This window comes from Pogona vitticeps, chromosome 7, assembly GCF_051106095.1.
Source record: "Pogona vitticeps strain Pit_001003342236 chromosome 7, PviZW2.1, whole genome shotgun sequence".
In the NCBI taxonomy this organism is placed as follows: domain Eukaryota; kingdom Metazoa; phylum Chordata; class Lepidosauria; order Squamata; family Agamidae; genus Pogona; species Pogona vitticeps.
The window spans coordinates 8,443,342-8,462,573 of record NC_135789.1 but is presented as its reverse complement, the minus strand read 5'-3'; the positions used below and the strand labels follow the sequence as shown (position 1 = coordinate 8,462,573).

General features: G+C 54.0%; 2 protein-coding genes across 5 annotated transcripts; one reads left to right on the top strand and one right to left on the bottom strand.

Moving 5' to 3' along the window:
- Positions 1–1,649: 1,649 nt before the first annotated feature.
- TNFRSF9 (TNF receptor superfamily member 9) lies at positions 1,650–6,058 on the bottom strand. Of its 2 annotated transcripts, XM_072977717.2 has the most exons (7): positions 5,823–6,058; positions 5,593–5,646; positions 5,235–5,369; positions 4,968–5,034; positions 4,749–4,873; positions 4,026–4,148; positions 1,650–2,958 (listed from the first exon to the last, which is right to left on the bottom strand). In XM_072977717.2, exons 1-7 carry the CDS (start codon positions 5,899–5,901, stop codon positions 2,834–2,836), a joined length of 708 nt encoding a protein of 235 aa, XP_072833818.2. In that variant the 5' UTR covers positions 5,902–6,058; the 3' UTR covers positions 1,650–2,833. The 2 variants fall into 2 exon arrangements, with proteins under 2 accessions (XP_072833818.2, XP_078235205.1); XM_078379079.1 differs by lacking the exon at positions 5,235–5,369 and having other exon boundaries at positions 5,823–6,057.
- A 2,757-nt stretch (positions 6,059–8,815) lies between these two features.
- On the top strand, positions 8,816–18,193 carry PARK7 (Parkinsonism associated deglycase). 3 transcript variants are annotated; one of them, XM_020800024.3, is made up of 7 exons: positions 8,816–9,037; positions 11,082–11,179; positions 12,202–12,303; positions 13,314–13,373; positions 13,538–13,607; positions 16,597–16,683; positions 17,767–18,193. In XM_020800024.3, exons 2-7 carry the CDS (start codon positions 11,090–11,092, stop codon positions 17,925–17,927), a joined length of 570 nt encoding a protein of 189 aa, XP_020655683.1. In that variant the 5' UTR covers positions 8,816–9,037; positions 11,082–11,089; the 3' UTR covers positions 17,928–18,193. The 3 variants fall into 3 exon arrangements, with proteins under 3 accessions (XP_020655683.1, XP_020655682.1, XP_078235206.1); XM_020800023.3 differs by having other exon boundaries at positions 11,044–11,179; XM_078379080.1 differs by lacking the exon at positions 8,816–9,037 and adding an exon at positions 10,947–10,964.
- Positions 18,194–19,232: the final 1,039 nt, after the last annotated feature.

Sequence of the window (19,232 nt, the reverse complement as noted above, 5' to 3'; positions counted from 1 at the left end):
GTGAGCCTGGTTGCATGGCCTGCTTGTGCTGCTGCTCACACATGTGAGGCTCGTTGGGTATAAATCTGGAAATGCAACAGTGGCCCAGATGTTGGGAGACAGGTTCAGAAATCCTGAGAATCCATTTGTGCTGAATTTGTTCAAAATCGAGTGAAGAATTGTGCGCCACTCCAGAAACTGGCTCCAAGTGTTATGCTTCTCCTGGCACTGGGAGCAAGTGGGTCTCACCCTCGTGACTTTTGTTGAGGCCCTTGGCAGCCCGGATGGTGTGGGTCACAAAAGAAGGACTCTTTGGGAGGAGAAAGGGGGTAACGCTGTCCTTCTTTCCTGATATATCATGTTTTTCCAAGTATAAGACGACTTTTGTCTAAAATCTTCAGACTAAAAATTGAGGGTCGTCTTATACATGGATGTAAGCTGAGGAGAGAATAAAAACAAGTGGAGGGGAGAGGAGGGATCAAAGCGATCCTGTAACACTTTGATCCCTTTCCCCCTAGACTTGTTAAGCCCCACTTTTATTTCTTAGTTTTGGATTGGAAAGAGGCGCGTCTTATACACAGAAAAATACGGTACTTCCATCCATTTTAAAATCAATTATGCCTTTGTACTCTATAATGTTTCCTTGCATTGTAAGGTTATACCTTTTTGCAGTTTTACTTGAACCTGTTGTTTGGATCTCATGGCAAGACCCAGCAACTCTCACCACGCGGAAAGGCGGTCCTGCTAGGAGGGGTTGGAGAAGGCAGCAGGGAAAATGGAAGACCCAATGGGAGATAAACAAACTCCATCAGGGAAGCCCCAGCCTTCAGTTGCAAGCCCCAGCAGTTGCAAGACCTCCAGAAGGGAGGGCTTGCCTGCAGCTGTTTTTTCCAGCTGCCGAGGGTGGGCTCAATCTCAGGGCCAGGTCCACTCAAGCGCCTGGAGGAGCTGAGGCAAGAACCCTCCCCTTTTCAGTCCCTGCGATGGCTGGTGGGCAGATTCTTGGCTCGATAAGATCTCGAAAAAGTTCACAGTGCTGCTGGCGGATGATGACGGAAGCAATCTTCCGTTGTCGAGTGTTTCCACTGACTGCCTTTGGTGGGATATAAATATAGAACTGTAGTCCCACATGTCTGCCGGTGCGCTGCATCGGCGGTGGGGTGGTGCGCGGCCGTGCGCACACATCCTACTTGAGGTGAAAGGCCAGCGGTGGCTGTGGGTTGGGAGGAAGTCGTCACTGCTGCCGGGGCCCCTTGTGTGACCGAGAGATGTAAGCCCCCAACCTCAGCGTGCCCGAGACATTTCCATGGAGCTTAACCACCCAAGCTGGTTCACGTAAAGGCAGGGGAACACCAAGATCGTTGGGAATCATTTCTGCACTACAAACACTGTCGCCTGGACTCCAGGACAGAGGGAGAATTGTGCCAGCCTGGGGATGGGTGGGAGGAAGTCCTCGATTGTAAAACTAGCCATAAGAAAGCTGGATTGAGGAGGCCAGGGTGAGGATTTGGGCTGCTCCTCCTCTGTTCGCCTGCGGGAAGTTTGGAGAGAGGAAGTGTGGGGAGCAGCCCAAGGAGCATCAATGCCTGAGACTCAACATCCACCTGACCAACCCAAGACTATAAGAGAGACATTTGGATACCCCCTCTGCCAACCTTTATTTTTTAAAAAATTTATTCATTTATTTCTATGCCACCTATCTGGATGAGGCCACTCCGGGTGGTTTACAACATATATATATATATATATATAAACCTATAAAAACAATTTAATATAACAAAGAACAGAAATAATAAAATATGAATAAGCATCAACTCAAAGTATTAAAAATACATTAAAATTAAGCATTTAAGATGCCGGACTTGGTCAGATAGGCTAGTTAATAGGAGGATCCAGGGCGGGTGGCTGGGGGGGGGTACCCTTCTCACCCATAAAGCATTCTTCCCCAAAATAACAGCCAGAGGAGGTAGCTTTTGCATCAAAGGTGGAGGGCAGGTTTTCCTCCAAAAGTCCCCTAGGATGTTCCCTGTTGGTCTGAGACACAAAGCAGTAGGTGCCACTTCCCCCTGTCTCCCTGCTCTTCGTTGGCCAGACTCATCTAAAAGAAACTGGGTCCCTGGCAGATCCCAAGGTTACAGTAAAGAAAAAAAATCCTGACTGTTAGAGCAGTACGACAACAGAAGTCATGACCTCAAGTGGTGATGGTGAGTGAGCGTTCCAGCGCTGCAGGCTTTCAAGAGAAAATTGAATGACCCTCTGTCAGATATCTCATGAGAAGAGAAGACTCCCTGGAAAAGACCCTAATGTTGGGAAATTGTGAAGGCAAGAGGAGAAGGGGGACAACAGAGGATGAGATGGTTGGACAGTGTCACCGAAGCAACCAACATGACTTTGACCCAACTTCGGGAGGCAGTGGAAGACAGGAGGGCCTGGCCTTCTCTGGTCCATGGGGTCACGAAGAATTGGACATGACTAAACGACTAAACAACAAGAAGTGCCAGATCTGCTTTGATTGGGATTCCTGTATCGAGCAGGGGGTTGGAGTTGATGGCCTTAGAGGCCCCTTCTGACTCTCTGATTCTAGGATTCTAAGAAGGGAAAAAAGCTACTTATAAAGTGGGAAGGGGACAGGTCGGGCTGGGGCCAGAAAAGCCCCCCCCCCTTATTTAGCATAAAGCCTCTCTCCCCATAGAGGAGAACTACAACCTGTCTGCCATTGCTGAACCCTCTCAAGGGACTTGGGGAGAGTTGGGGGGGGGGTTGAAATCAGAGGAAATGCAAGACAGAGGGATTTGTGCCCCAGCCTGGCCACCCGCCCCGCCCTTTTCCTTCCTCCTCTGAACTGGCAGGGGAGCTAAGGCCCTTTCTCAAGAAGGAGCTCTCCCTTCAGGCAAGGGGTGCCGGAGCCTTCCCCCTCTTCTTCCTCGGGGTAGCGGTAGACACAGTCATCCACCTCCTGGGCCAGCTGTTTCGGGGGTCCTGCGGAGGGGGGGAGCACATGGGAGAAAGGAAGGCCAGAGGTGAGAGCACTGACGCCAGCAGGCAGAGGTCTGGGGCCCTGACGGCCAGGCTCTCTCGTCTGCCCAGGAACACCCCTCCGCCCCAAGAGGAAGCCCCAAAAGCACAACACAAAAGGGTCTTGAGCCCCATGGCTTCCCTCCAATGGGGCAGGAGCTCCAGAGAGTCAGGAGGACTTGGGAAGATCATCCTCAAGACACCTGTCCAGCTCATCTGTCCATCCAGACGAACTTTCCTTGATTTCCCCCCAGAACAAAGGTGTTTGTGTGTGGGGTAACAGAAGGGCTGTTTAGAAGCCCCATGGCCTGGATCAGACCCGGGGCCATCAAGACTCAGGGAAACTCCAAAACACAGGGAACTGGATTCCTAGCAGATCTCGGTCAGACCAAAGGAGGCGGTGTTGGGATGAGCAAAGAGCTTTGATCTCTGGGAGGGGGAGGCTGATTGGGGCTTCTGCCTTCCTGGAGGTGGAAGGCGATCAAGCAGCAAGAAGAGCTGCCGCGCTCTTGTCATGCCCTCCCGATGGGCCTGCCATGCCCGGTCCTGATCCAGAGGGTGGTTAAAGGCCAATTTCAATCCAGGGAAGTTGGGTGATGACTATCCTGCCTCGTACCCACCCGGGCATCTCCCTCCTGCATGGGGCATCTTCTCTTCCTCCTCTCATGGAGAAGAAGGAAAGCCAACTGAGATGCTTCTTCCAGGACTTTTAGGTTTGAGCTCCGGGCCTCCAGAGGAGGCGGCGCCCATCCTGCCAGGGGACACCCTTCCCCTCTCAGTCTCTTCCTCCACCCGCCTGGAACATCAGGACCCTGGACACAGGTGGTCTCCCTCTTAGGTCAGCATCTCAGCCGCCACCCAGCGGCAAACAGCTTGTCTTCTTAAAGGCTGAAGTGGGGGAGAGTCGGCTTAGGGGCCGGGGAGGGACCCGATTCTGCGCTCCAGTGGCTCCTAGGATAGGGGTGCCCCACCCTTCTTTTGAGGGGCAGTCGGGAGCTGCAAGAGGGAGTCTGAAGGGGGGGGGTCCTCACCTTTCCGGAAGGTCTCTCGGGCCCAAGATCGGAAGAAAACGCAGGACAGCAGCAGGAACACCAAGCAGAGCAGTAAGACGCCCAGCAGGGCCAGAATGACCGCCAGGAGCCGGCTGTCCGTCTCTGGAAGCAAGCAAGGAAGGGAAGGGTCAGCCTTTAAATGGCGGTGGGTGGGTGGGGGGTGCAAGGCCCAGCTTCTGGTCCCTGAGAAAAGACTGCCTGCCCTGGATGGGAGGGACCTGTGGGGGCATTTTTCCTTGGGTTTGAGTTCTTGCTTTTGATTTGAGCTGTTTTACAACAATCTGCAACGCACAAAGAGTAAGATCCTCCATCATAACTGGCAGTTGTGGTGAGGATGCTGGAAGCAGAAGTGGGGGGGGAAGTGACATGGGGGGCAGGGAGAATCAAATGGGTCCCTCGGGTGAGCGGTCATCTCCCGGTGGACTCTCTCCATCCATTCTCTCTCCCCCCCCCACCGCCTTGCTCCCTCCATGACTGCTCAAGACAGCCTGCAAACTGTAAGGACTGACTGACCCCCCCATGACCCCCCCTACACCCTTCCTTCCTCTCTAGGTGCCCCACCACTCCCTTCGGCAGCACCTACCCTGCTACCATCCTTACATCAACTCCCTCTCCCAGATCCCCCCTCCCCTTAAACACCACTGCCAGGGGAACTCCCTGCTGGAAGAGAGGAAGAGGCGAAGGGAAAAGGGGAGGACGAACCCTCGGAGCGCATCTGCGTGGAGACGACCCCCGGTGGCGCGGTGGTCCCAGGTTCCTCCAGACCCGGACGGCAAACCACGTCGGTCTTTTCTGTCCCTGGAGTCAGGATGTGGCCCTCCGGGCATCTGCCGGGGAAGGTGCGTTCAACAACAGGGATCGTCCCGTGGGCCAGACCAAAAACCTCTGATCGTGAGAAAGGGTGGGGAAAAATACGCTTACCGTGTCCAGGGGCGGCACGGAGCGTGACTCTGGTTGTTAAAGGTCCCCTTAGGGCAACTCCGGCATCCTGTGGGGTCAAAAGGGACAGGCGGGCATCACTTGGAGGGCGCCGGGCATCGACATCGCCAGCCCCCTGTCCTGCCCACCGGGACGTGGGATGCTTGCGGGTCTCCCGGACACCCAGGATTCATTCCCCCTCCGCCCCCGCCCCCGTACTCACGGGCAGGGCAGCCCAAGGGAAGCCCTCCCCCCCCGTCCTCCGCGCACCTTCCGCCGTGGGCTCCTGTCCCGCGGAGCAGAGGCACCGCTCGCACGCATTCCCGCCACAGAGGAAGCCCGGACGGCACCGGCAGAGCGCGTTGGCCGTCCCGTTGCACCGCCGCTCGTACTCCCGGTGGTCGCCTAAGGAAGAGGAGGGAGAGGAGGAGGAAGCGGCAGGGTCTCCCCCCCCCCTTCCAGCCTTCAGGCTGCCCCCCAAGGAGGGGGGCTCCGTCCAGCCCGGAGAGCTCGCCCCCAGGAGGCCGGTGGGGAGGCTCAAGGGCTGGGCAATCCCGGGGCGCCCGTGCGCCCGATCTCCCCGCCCAGCCGGCACGAAAGCGGCCCCGGAACCCCCTCGCCCTCTTACCATCACACAGATCGCACGGGACGCAGTTCTGCCAGGGGGCTTCGCGGAAGGTGCCTGCGGGGAGGAGAGAAGATGCAGTCGCTGAGCCCCGGGCGAAGAGCGCAGCCCTTCCAGGGGCAGGCGGAGCGCCTTCACACGTGCCCTGCCTGACGCGTGTCCAGGAGGAAAAAAGGCTCCCGCGGGGTGGGAGTGGAGGGGGAAAGGGGGCTCCCCGAGCCGGCGGCCCTCACCTTCCTCGCAGGGCGGCTTCGGGGCGAGCTCCCGGCTCCAGAGGAGCCCCGGCAGCAGAAGCGCCAGCAGGCACCTCATCGCCTCCGGTCGGGTCCCGAGGAGCGGCGGCGGCGGTGGTCTCCCCGCTGGGCAGCAAGCCGGCGCCGGGCAGTCCCTCTTCCCCGAGGCGCGCTCCGCGGGCGTCTCGGGCACCGCCGGGGCTGTCGGTCGGGGCCAGCAGGCGCGGGTGACTCACCCCGGGGCGGGCGGACGGGCGGCTTTTAAAGCGCCGGGAAGCAGCTGCTCCCTGGGGGCGTCGACGCGCCGCTCAGGTCGAGGAAAGGAGACACGAAACGACGGGCGAGCTCGGCCGCCGAAAGGGCGCGGCCCCCGCTTCCCACTAGGCCTGCCCGTCCCGGCCGCAGCCAGCTGACCAATGGCCAAAATGTTTCTCATGCAGATGTGTTTTTATCTTGGGACTGTACTGTATTTATTATTATTATTATTATTATTATTATTATTATTATTATTATTATTATTATTATTATTATTATTATTATTATTATACTCCAGGCACAATCAAAATGATAAAAACATTGACTGGTATATAACAGATACAGCACAAGTTTTAACTAAAAACTGAAATATCTGTTAAATATTGGTGCAGTGTGTAAGCTGTTCCTAATATGGCTGTTTTTTATAGCTCTGATAGGAGTGTGATCTCTCTGAGACCTGCAACTGCGTACAGTACTGGGTGAAATTTCTTGATATTAATATTTCTTGATATTGTTCCCGAAGCCCCAATGACTATGGGGACCACTGAAGTGTGTTTCTTCCAGAGTTGAGATTTATTTATTTATTTGGCTTTTATACCGCCCATCTAGACGAATCTACTCTGGGTGGTTTACAGTCCAACAAAGGCAATAAAATTGTTACTACTATATCTGGTGTGTTATATTAAAGTGCCAATCAGTTTGGATCTGGAAATCCCACAGAATCTTGACTTCATTTTCTGACACCTTCCCTGCCTGATGTTCCCACGGGTTCTGGGAGTCTCACAAGTTATATTTTTTGTATCAAGACCAGTGTACTAATTTTGCTACTTTATCATGTCTAATGTAATCTGTTTCTGCAATCTTTGGACTTTTGCAGATGAGTTGTGACACAGTTTCATCTTTTTCTTGGCAGAATCAGCATCTGCTTTTAACACTAATTCCTTGGATTGTCCTTTCACCACTTTGGAACGCTTGTTCTTGTGCAGCGAAATTACAAACAGGTCAGTGAAAGCCGAGGGGAATATCTGAGTTGCTGCAATGAGAAAGCCTAGTTTCTTTATATAACATAAGACTGAACTGAAAAGTGGAAATCATGAGTAAGGTTTATACATCTATATCATAATATAAAAATTTTATAACCATTGCCTCCTATTTAGAAGGCATAATTATTTAATTTATTCTTACAGTATACAACAGCGGCCACAAATAATGTTGGTGGAATATTCTCAAGCTCATGAGCCTCCTCCTCATCCCACATCAGGGTGCAGGCCGGCTTCTAGACTTATTTGGAAAGGGCCCATTTCTGAATTCTGATGCACCATGAGAGAAGAGAGCGGCCAACGCTGTCCAGCAACGAGCCATGTTCACCTTATAGGAAGTCTATTCAGGAAGCGGAAACCTTGATTATTCACAGCAGGTTGAGAAGTCTGGTTGTTTTGATCTTTCCTTTCAATCACAGTATCTGAAAATCAATTCTTTTCTATTTTCAGCAACGGGCAGAGTACGTCACCTGTTTCCTGTTACAGAGTTTTACTGTATAATGCGCGTTTCAAGGTCTGCGTTGAGAAATTATTTGAATTATTTTCAGGGGTACGGGGGGAAATTGGCAAAAAAAAAAAAAAAAAAAGACACAGCATCATCTTATGCCACTCCAAAGATCAACAGATGACGCTGGGTTTAAGAAGGCTGTGAGGAGGAGAGGTTGCTTCTTTGGGGGGAGTCTGTATTATTTCAGATTGGCGAAAATCTTGTGGCTTAGCGTTGCGAATGGCACTAGAGGAGCCCCACAGAATCAATGGGAGTTTGGGGAGTCATCTCCTCCGTAAGTGGCATGGGTTCAAACAGGCCGACTCTGATTGTGATTTACTGCGCTAAAGTAAATAGCAGTTAGAGAAGGCTCATTTGAATCCATTGAACTCATGGAGGCGCCAACTTACTAAACCCACCTGGATTCTGTGCGCCTACTCTGGGATTTATCCAGACAACGGGGGGTGGGGGGGATTGATTTGTTTGAAAATGTGGTGCTGGAGGAGAGCTTTGTGAACAGTCAGAAAGACAAAGAAGTGGGTGCTGTCTTTCATTGTTCTAAGCGGCCTTCGATTCTTTTTCCAGGAGAAGACCGGGGTCAAAAAAAGATTTTTTAAAATAAAGAAATGAACCAAGCCTAAGCTCACGGTAGAAATTAAAAGGACTAAGTTGACTGTGGTCCTTTAGGCCCGCGCTGAGAAAACCAGGCTCAGTGGAAAAAGACGTGCAGAAAGTGGAAGGCAGCAGGGAAAGAGGAAGAACTCGTGTGAGATGGACAGACTTCCTAAACGAAACCAGGGGTTTGGGTTTGCCAGAGCCGAGCAGAGCCTTTTGGAGGCGGTTCATGGATGGGGTCGCCATAACTCTAAGGGGAAGGGGTTTGATGGCACCCAACAGCACCCACTCTCGTGCCACTCCACTCTGCCAAGCCACGGCATTTTGGGCCGGGGTCTCCCTGCCGGGCGTCCCAACGCGTGTCCTGAGCTGACCTGAGCCAGGAGGGGGCTCAGACTACACTTCCCACAATCCCTCGCGCCGAAGTCCGAGCCTCCCGTCGAGCCTGAAGACGGGAGGAGGAGGAGGAGAGGGCGGAGTCGCCTCCCACTGGCTGCGGGGGCGAGAGGGCGGGGTCTTACCCGGTGGTTTCTGCGGCTATCTGGGTCGGCGAGAGGGGGGCGGAGCGAGCCTGTCCGTGACGTCAACGCGGCCCTCCGCTGGCGCCCACGCTCCTTCCTCCCTCGCTGCCCTCCGTTCCTCCTGGCCGAGGCAGCCCGGCGCAGAAGGGGTTAACGGGCCGTTCCATTCCTCCGCGGCGGGAGGGGGAGCTTTTTTGGGTTGGGCCGTCCCGAAGGGGAGGGGCTCCCTCGCGGAGGGGGGCGGGGCTGCGCCGGTGGGAGACACGCGTGCGGAGCTGGTCACGGGCCTTTCTGCACGTAAGGACGGGCCAGGGACGCCTCCCCCTTACCCCCAGCCCCGCGACTCCTGGAGAGGGGGGTAATTGGGGTCACTAAGGAATGGATTCCCCCCCTCCGTCCCTCCCTCCCTCTGGGCTGCCTCCCCCCAAGGAGGGAGAGGGGCTGATGGTGGGGGGGGCTGCCCTTAGTGGGGGGGGCTGGTGCTCCAAGGGGGGAGGGCAGGGGGATAGGCCGCTGGAGGGGGGGGCGGGAGGCAGCAGCCCAGCGAGGGAGGGGGTCGCCCACCCCCTCCTTGCCTCCCCCTCCACCAGGGAGGGGCAGTGGAAGGAGGGAAGGAGGGACCCTTCCTAGACTCTGAACCCCCCCCCCCGGTGCTCCATTGTGAGGCTTCACTCCCTCCTCTCCTGGCTATTAAGAAGCACCCCCTCCGCCTCGGGAGGGGTGAGATCAGGCCCCCCTCTTCTTGCCTGCCCACCAACAGAAACCCCCACCCCCCCACCCCATAAGGGGGCAAAGAGAGGAGGCAGGATCGCGCCCTGAAGGAGTCCCCTTTAATTGACATTCAGGGCTTCCTGGCCTTGGGGGGGGGGGGGAGAGGGTTTTGCATCCATGCTGGGAAACAGGCCCAATTTCCCACCCCCACCCCGCCTGACAACGAGAGAGCCTTGAACCCACAACCCCCACCTGCCTTTCCTCAACTGTATCTCTTTTGCTTCCGAAGTCATTGCTGTTTGTTATTTTTAACATAGTTTATTTACTAATTCATGTCATTTTATTGCATTTTAGGCCACTTTTATGTCCCAGAGAAGGGACTCAAGGTGGATCATGGGCTCTTGAAGCAGCCTAATAATAGCTCTGTAGTTTAGGTCTCTGGCTGTAGAGCCAGAGGTGGGGGGGACGGGTTCAAATCCCCCCCAGGGCTGGACCTGATGCAGGGTGGTCCCTTCCAGCTCTGGCATTCTGAGATTATATTTTGTTTGTTTGTTTGTTTAAGAGAGCTCAGGGAGTTTATTCTATCAAGCGGTATACAACTAACATAAGGAAACAAAGTACTTAAAAAAACCCCAACAACTGATTTAACAACCACAATAATGGATTCAATAGCAGCCCTCAAATTGGCCTCTATAGGGCAGCAGGCCCCCCACCTATGGCTGGGGATTTCCTTGCCAAGCTGTGTCCCCATGGGATCCCCCTAAGGGGGAGTAAAGCTGCCCCTTTCGGATTAACCCTTTCGGCTTCTTTGCTGGATCAAAGTGGTTCAAGGTCCTCCTGGTGTCACTGCCCTGAAAAATCAACCCCCTCCGGTTGTGAAACTGCAACTGCCTGACTGTGCCGACTCGGCATTGCCCCTAATTTGTGCATGGGTGTGTATGTGTGTGTGTGTGTCAACCCCCATCAAGGGCGGTGGCCTTAAAGAGAAGGTTCTTTGCAAGATGTATCTCTGATCTGCTCATGATCAGATATCTCGGGGACAGGAAGCTCTGATTCCGTCACTCTGCCTAGAAAAAAAATTAAAAGGTTACCTGGTGTTTCTGAAAACACTCTGGTGAACTCTGGCCACCCCAGAGCCCAAAGGAGTCTCGGCTTGCCGCCAACCATCATCTCCCCTTGGCTAGAGGCCTCTTCTCTTGACCACCTCTCCCCCCCCCCCCCCGGTGGATAGGCCATGATGGAGATAAGCAGCAGGGAAGCAATCCATGGGGAGGGGGGGTGAGAGAAAGGGTGTTTTTTTCCTTCGTTGTGTGCCTGAGTTCTCCTCTTGCTTGCCAGTCCCCCAGGAGGGGGGGGGGAATAAGGGTGGGCAGAGCAGCGGGCATCATCTTACCACCCAAGTCCGAGCCAACGGGCCAGCGGAGGGATCCAGCCAGAGCAGCCCTCTTGAACCCGTGAGAGCTTCTGCAGAGCCAGTGGCTCGGCTGCAGTGGCAGCTCCAGACTGGGACGAGGTCAGACTTTGCGTGTGTGTAAAAAAAAAATGGGGGTGCGCGCTCCCTAATTGTTTCTCGTCCTGCTCTCGTACCACAGGAGGGCACTCAGCACCCCTTCCTCCTCCCTGTTTGCAGCTTTCCGAATGGCTTCCAAGAGAGCGTTGGTGATCCTGGCCAAAGGGGCCGAGGAGATGGAGACCGTCATCCCCACCGATGTCATGAGGAGGGCGGGCGTGAGTAGGCGCCCTGCCAGGGCCACCGGCTCCCTCTTCCCCTCCTGAGAACCTCATTATCTGCTTGCATTTGTGCACCTCGTTATTTCAGCTGAGCGTTGCGGACGGCGAAAGGGCCGAGCTTTGTACCAAGGAGTCTTGACTTCTACCTTGTCATCCTCAGGGGCTGGCAGTGTCTGCAGCCTTCCTGGCCTCCCCCATTTCTCCCCATAAGCCCGGACCTGTGAGGTTGAGGACTGACCCAGGGCCGTCCAGCTGGTCTTGTGCCAGAGAGGGGATTCGGACACCCCCCCTAATCTCCCTAGTCCCTGTCCAGCTGCCTGACCCCTACATTGCCCTGTCCGGCTATGGGGACAACCAGGAGCAGCCTAGGGAAGAAGTTGCACCGTGGCTCCAGAGTAGCCCCATAGAAAGATGCTTCGGAGTGAGTTTCACCTTGCGTGCCCTGGGAAGTCAGGCACCAACCCTTGGCCGTCTGGGGGTGCCTGAAGGCTTGTTCCCCCCAACAAGCTGTCGGGGGGCAGGATGTGGTCTTAGCTCCCTCTTGGTCTGAAGGAGCTTTGAGCAGCTCTACCCGCTGAAATTCAGGGAAGTTAGGACCGGCCTGGGTGGAAACAGTGGATTTCGCTGTCCCATGTTCAACAGGGACTCTGACCGCCCACCAGTACGCAGGGGTAAAACGAAGCTCGGTGGAGGGATTTCCGTGGCTGAACCCTCCCCTCCCTCCCTCCCTGCTTTGCATTTGAGGCAGAAGGTTCAGCGCTTCCTGCTGGCGCCCTTGTCTGCTTAAGAACAACAACAGTCAAACGAACAACCACCACCCAGTGTGGTGGTTATTAGCACCCGGCAGCACTTTTTAAGTTCAGTGTCAAAACAAAACACACACATTATGTTTCAGGATGGGGGGGTTGGGGGCTAACGGTTTAAAGAGATTTGGTGGGCAGATTGAGCCTTTTAAAGAAGAAGAAAAGCAAAACCAAACCCTAGCGGGCAAAGTCTTCTGTCTTGCACCCCCTCTGCAGATTGCTGTGACCGTCGCAGGCCTGGGCGGAAAAGACCCCGTGCAGTGTAGCCGGGACGTCGTGATCTGTCCTGACAAGAGCTTGGAGGAGGCCCAGAAGGAGGTGGGTCCTGCCCAGGGGCTCTCGGCTCCCTTCCCCGGGAGGTGTTCTGGTCTGCTTGTAAGAAGACCCCCCCCAACCCCACCCCTTGCGATTGTGCCAGAGGAGTCCAGAAAAGAGAATCTAGGTAGGAGCAGGGTGTGTAGTGGAAATCACGGCAGAGGAAAGGGCTATAGGCCTGGAAAGAGATAAAAGGAAGTGACGACGGGCCTTGACAAGGAAGCCGATCGCACCCCACAAGCAGCCTCAAAAGTACGCTGGTGCAGTGCCGCCCGCAACACCCCTGCAGGAATTAAATTGGAGAGTTTGTTGAGTGGCCTTTCATTCTGCCACAAGGGTAACAAGCCATCGGTATGGCAGAGTTTATGGCTTGTAATTTTAGTGATCGTTGGCATTTCTTTAAAAAACTGCACTAGAGGTTTCTGATTCCCTTGGTAAATGTTTGGAGAAGGGAATGGGAGGGATCGCCGCTACCTGGATGCTGAGCCCTCTGGCCTCATCTGACCTGCCCCGAGGTGGGGCGGAAGGCCGGTCCCCCCCCTTTTTTTTTCCTGGTAAGGGAACATTCCCTCTACGGCATCAGCGAGGAAGGCACCCCTGGCACACAGTGGGTGTGCTGCCGGTTATGTAGCTGGCTGATCCCCTCTTGGGGGTCCTGCTCTTTGCTTCGGTACAGCCGGTGCTACCCAGTCCATATCACCCAGGGAGGCAGAGGATGTATCTGGCAGCGTTCCTGCTGGCCTTTAGCTAGCACAGAGCGCCCAGCTTCTCGTTTGCAAGAGACCTCAAGAGTGGCTGACAAGTTGAGCTTGGGAGGTGGCCCCCTTCTGACGTGTCGTCCAAGATATGCCGCTGCAGGGTGTTCTTGCAAGATGGCCTTTCTCCGGGCAAGATGGCTTCAATCCCAGTGAAGGAGTAGGTGGGTTTTCCTAGCCACCTCCTCCTCCTCTTGCCGGTCCCTTCGCTTCCGAATCTGATGCTCTCTCTAGTGACTTGTCCGTCTCTCTTCCCAGGGTCCCTATGACGTGGTGGTCCTGCCAGGAGGAAACCTGGGTGCTCAGAACCTGTCAGAGGTAAAACGTGTGTTTTAGGGGGAGGGACTCCTTCAGCCCTCTTGGACGTCCCTTGTCCCGGAGGACCTTGGGGTGCTCCGAAACAACAGGGCAGCCCTCGATGCTCCGTGTCCCGGGAAGGAGCGGGGTCCTTTTTGTGATCCTGACGGCTTTGCCTCTTGCAGTCTCCTCGGGTGAAGGACGTCTTGAAGGACCAGGACGGCCGGAAGGGGCTCATTGCGGCCATTTGTGCAGGTGGGTTTCTCCACCTTCCCGCCGGGGTTGTGGGGGAAGCCAACTCAGCCGGAGGGGCACCGGCTGGCGGGGCAGCTCTGAAGAAGGGCCGGGCTCAGCAGAGCAGGGAGGCTCCTTTCTGGGGTGGGTGGGGGGCAGGCTGGGTTTCCTTGCGCCAGCTGTGGTTTCATGGCGAGGAGGTTGACTTCCTGGCGCAGGGTTTTTGGGGGGAACATTCTCAGAACAGGAAAGCGTTTTATCTGATGGAGGCCCTTTTCTCGCGCGCGCGCGTGTGTGTGTGTGTGTGTGTGTGTGTGTGTGTGTGTTTGCGTGCCTTGACTCAAAGGCTCCCGCCTCCAGGGGTCAGCCAGTGGCTGGCCGGAGAAAACGCCCATCTTCAGCTCCTTCGGCTTCAGCCACGCAGGCTCGCTTGCAGGCTTGACCTTCTGGGGCCCCTTGGCCTTTCGATGCTGGAGGTATCGGTTTACAAGCCCTCTGGCTGCCCAGAAGGCATAAGAGACTGCTGGGCTGGGGGGTGGGGGTGGGGGATGTCACTGCCTCAGATGGAGTCCCTTGGCTGCGGGTTCAAGAGGTGGCTGCGCAGTGTGGTGGGGAGTGCTTTCAGGAGGAAGACTCCACAGAGCTCGGAAGACGTCCCATGTGAAGCCCCCCACCCCACCCTGAGAACATTCCCGCTCTCCCCCCCCCCAGGCTGGCAGGAGAGCTCCGAGGAGCTGCGTGAGGTGCTTATTCTGGTCCCTGTGCCCTCCCACGCCCAGGTCCTTCTCCCTGAATGCAGCAGGAAAGGGGAGAAGCCTCCCCATTGAGGAAAGAACCGGACTGCTTGGCTTTTGTGGGGTGTGTGTGTGAGAGAGAGACATGATGCCTCCCACCCCACCCCTTGCTTCTTGCCACCAGCCCTTTGCTGTGCTTTGCAGGGGGTCCCTTTTTTGGGGGGTGGTGGCCATTGCAGTTGGACAGAAAGAAGGGCGTTTCGGAAAGGATCTAGCCCTCCTATGGAGGGAGGGCCGTCTCCTGTGCATCATCGCACCCCACTCTGGGCAGGGTTTCTGTGGCATGTTGCCTGCACCCCTCTCGTCCAGCGGATGGCGCTGAGACTCCTCGTGGAGTCTGTTTGGCATTTCCAGCAGGCGAGGCAGGTGTTTCTGGAAGTTCATAGATGCTGGGGGGCTGGGAGGTGAGCCATGGGGCGGGGAAGAGGGGCACAGCATCGGGAGCCATCATGGACAGGCAGAGGCCGGCAATGCTCCTTTCCCCAGGAGGCCCACGAGCCGCCTCCCCGTGGTTCTCACGTGGCTTCTTGTGGTTCCTAGACCTTGGCCCAATCTCCTGCTGGCTTATTCATGGGGAAACGATGCTCCTGCAGCCTCTAAGGCAGAAGCGCTTCCCCAGACTATCGGCTCTCATTTCCCCCCTCTCACGAGCACCAAAGTCACGAGGGGTTCATGGCCAAACTGGAAATCCAGCGGTCGCTGAGATGGGAACCCCAGAGGACATTCTCTCTGTGTATGTGTGTGTGCGCCCTCCCCAATCAGAGGGCTGGCCTTTGCTAAATGGCCCCCGCCTGTGTGGTTTTGCTATCTGATGGGCTGACTGAAACCAGCCCCTGAGCTGCATATCGAGAAACCCTCTGCCTAGTATGAGATGGAACCCACAAAGTTCAGCTCTTAAGTAAACAAGGAGCTGGTGCAGTGTTAAAAAAGCATGGTCAGATTTTCTGTCGTCTCCTTTCTTACACTCGGTGGTTTTACCAATGCAGAGATATTGGTAGTATTTTAAAAAGTCTAAATGACAGAGTATGTGTGAAAATCTGTTGTCGCTAGCTCTTATCCAGGGTGGGTGTGTCAGTAAGGCCCCCATCGATTCAACAGGCAGCTTGTCTTCTAGTGGAGGAAACTAAACTTTGGGGGATTTGGGGGTCCCTTAAAAATTAACAAGGTGTACAGTGGTGCCTCGCTTAGCGATTGCTTTGTTTAACGATGTATTCGCTTAGCGATGGGTGTTTTTTTTGAGGAATTTTCTGCATCGTTTAACGATGTTCTCTATGGGCGATTTTCACTTAACGATGTCCGTTATCACTCATTTAAAAGTGTCTTAAAATGTTTGAAACCTGTCGATGGTTTTTTTTTGGAACCAATTAACATTGTTAAGCGAGGCACCACTGTATTTGGCAGAAGCTTGGTTAGTTTTGCTCAGGGTTATTGGCAAGTCCTTGGGTTCAAGTCCTGAGTCTCTATTAAAAACAATCTTTTTTTTTCTCCCCAGAAAAAAGGGAGGGGCAAGTGGGTTCCGAGTTGCGTCTTAAGTCATTCAAAAAATGAGGTATTAAAAAAAATAAATCCTGAGTTGAGTCACGGGTGCGACTGAAGTCTGACTTGACAGCAAGTCTCGCGACTGGCTGGGCTGTAGCGAATCCCCGGGAAACAACACCCCCTTCCCTTCTTTGACCCAGTTTTTTATTTTCCCTTTGCTTCTCGTCGGGTCGGGTTCCCCAGAGAGTTGTCGTTTGTCTCTAGGGCTTGTGCAGAGCCGCGGGGCAGAAGGGCTTGTAAGTAAAGGTAAAGTTGCAGTCGGCAGTTTTACTCCCCACCCAATTAAAAAAGGACTTTCCCCCTTCATGCTATACATACATGCATGTATTTTCCAAGTTAAAAAAAAAGTCAGCCAAAGTTACGCCAAGATGTGGCCATGTGGGCATCAAGGAGGGCCCTAACCTGTAAGTACTGGTGGGCTCTTGAAAAACCATTTCCCACTTAGTCCAGGCTTGGAGAATTGTTTTATTCACTCCAAGAGCTATGAGCATGTTTGCCCGCTGAGCCCGCTGACCACTTGCTCAAATGGTCTCTTCTGTTGGTAGGATTTTAAAGCCTCCTCTGGCAACTTGGAGCCTTCAATGGCATGAACACATAGGTTGCAACCCTAACCCCCTCCCCCCTCTTGTGCAAGGCTTGTGGCCCTTGTGACAGCCTTTCCTCCTGGTTCTTCCCAGGTCCCACAGCTCTGCTGGCCCACGGAATAGGCTTTGGAAGCAAAGTGACCACCCACCCCTTGGCCAAGGACAAAATGATGAATGGAGGTAAGGAGGGGAGGAGAACCCTTTAGAGGGAGGGGGAAGCCTTCCAGGCTCCTGCATGTCACGCACTTGTGCTCTTGGAGAAGGGCCACGCTGACCTGACGCTAGGTCTGGAGGGTAAGATCCTGGGATCAAGGCAGAGCTCACAGCTAAATGTGGGCTGTTAAAAATGGGGGCTGGCTTTTGATACAGTTCCTGAGATGCTTGCTTTCCTGGCACAGGGAGATACCACTTTTGGAAATGGCCCAAGCAATTTCTGAGGATCAGAGCCCCCATTTGGCCAAAGAAGGTCTCCTTGCTTATTTGGCTTCCCCGAAATCTCTTCCCTGAGCCCACATCTCAATTTTGCAGGAACAAAGTGCAGTCTTTTCCTGAAAGAGTGACATCGTTTCCAGGGGCTTCCTGGAGCCACTTCTGGACAGGGAGAAATACTTACCGTATTTTTCTGTGTATAAGACGCCCCCCCACTTTTCTTTAAAAAATGTTTTCTTTGCATTTTCATTACAAAAAGCAGCTTCCTCCCTCTACATTTTGCAAAGAAAATGCAGGGTGGGGGGACATGCAATTTCTGCTTTCCCCCCTACATTTTCGTTGCAAACATTTTGCAATGAAAATGTAGGGGGAAAGTAGGAATCACTTTCCCACTGCATTTTTTTGCAAAACATGGAGGGGAAACAGGGATCAAAGCACTTTGATCCCTCTGCCCCCTCCTTCCTTCCGAGTATAAAACGACCCTCAATTTTCCCTTCAATTATTCTAGAAAAATGTGTCATTTTATACACGAAAAAATGCGGTATTTCTTTCGATGGGAAGAAGGGTGGCCGTGAGGGTCTCAAGATCCAGCAGTGGCCCAGGAGGATTTTTCCACCCACCGCCTCTACCTCTGGGATTTTGAAATGAAGTTCTAAAGATGCCCTCCCTCCCCAAATGGCAGGCGTTCTCTGCAGTCTGTAGTTCAGCCGCTGAGTACGGCAGCCTCCCTTTTGTTAAGGGGGGGGCAGCTGGGTTCCCCAGGCAGGCTGGGGCAATACCCTTTTCTTGCCCCTGCCAGCTGACGGTCCGTCCCTCTCGCGTCTCCTCCATCAGATCACTACAAGTACTCGGAGAGCCGCGTGGAGAAGGATGGGCACATTCTGACCAGCCGAGGCCCTGGCACCAGCTTCGAGTTTGGCCTTGCCATCGTGGAAGAGCTGCTGGGCAAGGAGGTGGCTGCCCAGGTTAAGGCGCCTCTGGTGCTGAAAGATTAGGGGCCCGGGTGGCGCCCAGAGAATCCCGAGGATGCCGTGCTTTGCTTTGTCGAGGGAGCCGCTGGGAGGAGAGACACGGAGGAGGCCCTGAATCCTTCGCTTCGTCCTTAGAGCACTTTAGCAAATTTAGCTCCGGTCCCGAAAGCGGTCCAGAGAGATCCGAAATCTCAGTGACATCCCTCCTGGTTGTTCCACTTCCCTTTTGTGCCTCCTGGATCTTTTTTTTTTTTTTTTGCTTTCAGTAAAAGAGGGCTTCTCCACCACAAGTCAAACGTGCCTCGTCTTTACCGTCGGTTATCCAGCACCCGGAAAAAAAATCAATCAAACTACGAATGAATTCAATTTGTAGGCTGCCCGATTAGTGCAGAAGCACTGCTCTGGACGGCGTACAGTCGAAACCATAAATGGGAATGAAAACAACGCAGTAACGGTCAAAAACATCCAGCGGCGGGAATATAAAATGAGAAACGGCACGGGCATGTAACCCTATAGAGTAGCCGGAGCAGAAAATGCAGGATCGCCAGAATAGGCCTCTTTGTAAAGCAGTGCTTTCAGCGATCTTTTAAAGGGAGGGAGGCAGTTGGCTCCATGACGGTGGAGCCACCGCAAAGAAGGCTCTGCTTCATCATCATCTTAGAACAGCAGAGCTGGAAGGGACCCTTTGGATCCCTCAATTCTAGTTGAGGATTTCTTGGCCTCCCTTGGAGTGGCTTCCCGGAGGATCGTGACCTAGGGAGACGTAGTGGGAAAGTTGTAGTGATGTACTGACCCACCCCCAAAGCGCTGCTTCCGCTGTACCTCGAAAGCGAGAGGCTTCCCGCAATGACCAGGGCTCTCCACCCACGGTCTAGGGCTCTGAAGCCGTGGGAATGGGCAAAGTGCCTTTTGGACTTCCGCCCGGGACGTCCTGACCGGATCGGCTGGCTTCTTCTTCCATCCAACAATGGGGAAGAAACTGATGTGGCTTAGATATATTTATTTATATCATAGAAGGCTTAGATATATTTATTTATATCATAGAAATGATATAAATAAATAAAGGAGCCTCCACGACTGCCCCCCCCACCTTTTAAGCAGCTTGTTAATGTTGCATTTTTTTTACACCAATCATAATAGTTTCATTTGGCTTGTGGATGAAACATCACTCAGTGGTCCCCCTCGTCATTGGGGCTTTGGGAAACAGTATCAAGACATTTCACACAGTGTTACAAGCAGTTGCAGATCTCAGAAATGACACCATCAGAGCTACAAAAAAAAAAGCAATATTATAAACAGCATACTTACTGCGCCGATATTTGACAGATA

Coding starts and splice junctions, on each gene's coding strand:
- PARK7 (XM_020800024.3), top strand. CDS start 11,090: ATGGCTTCCAAGAGAGCGTTGGTGATCCTGGCCAAAGGGGCCGAGGAG. Junction 12,304..13,313: donor TGGAGGAGGCCCAGAAGGAG/GTGGGTCCTGCC, acceptor CTCTCTTCCCAG/GGTCCCTATGACGTGGTGGT. Junction 13,374..13,537: donor GTGCTCAGAACCTGTCAGAG/GTAAAACGTGTG, acceptor TGCCTCTTGCAG/TCTCCTCGGGTGAAGGACGT.
- TNFRSF9 (XM_072977717.2), bottom strand. CDS start 5,901: ATGAGGTGCCTGCTGGCGCTTCTGCTGCCGGGGCTCCTCTGGAGCCGG. Junction 5,647..5,822: donor GAAGCCGCCCTGCGAGGAAG/GTGAGGGCCGCC, acceptor TCCTCCCCGCAG/GCACCTTCCGCGAAGCCCCC. Junction 5,370..5,592: donor CCCGTGCGATCTGTGTGATG/GTAAGAGGGCGA, acceptor CCTCTTCCTTAG/GCGACCACCGGGAGTACGAG.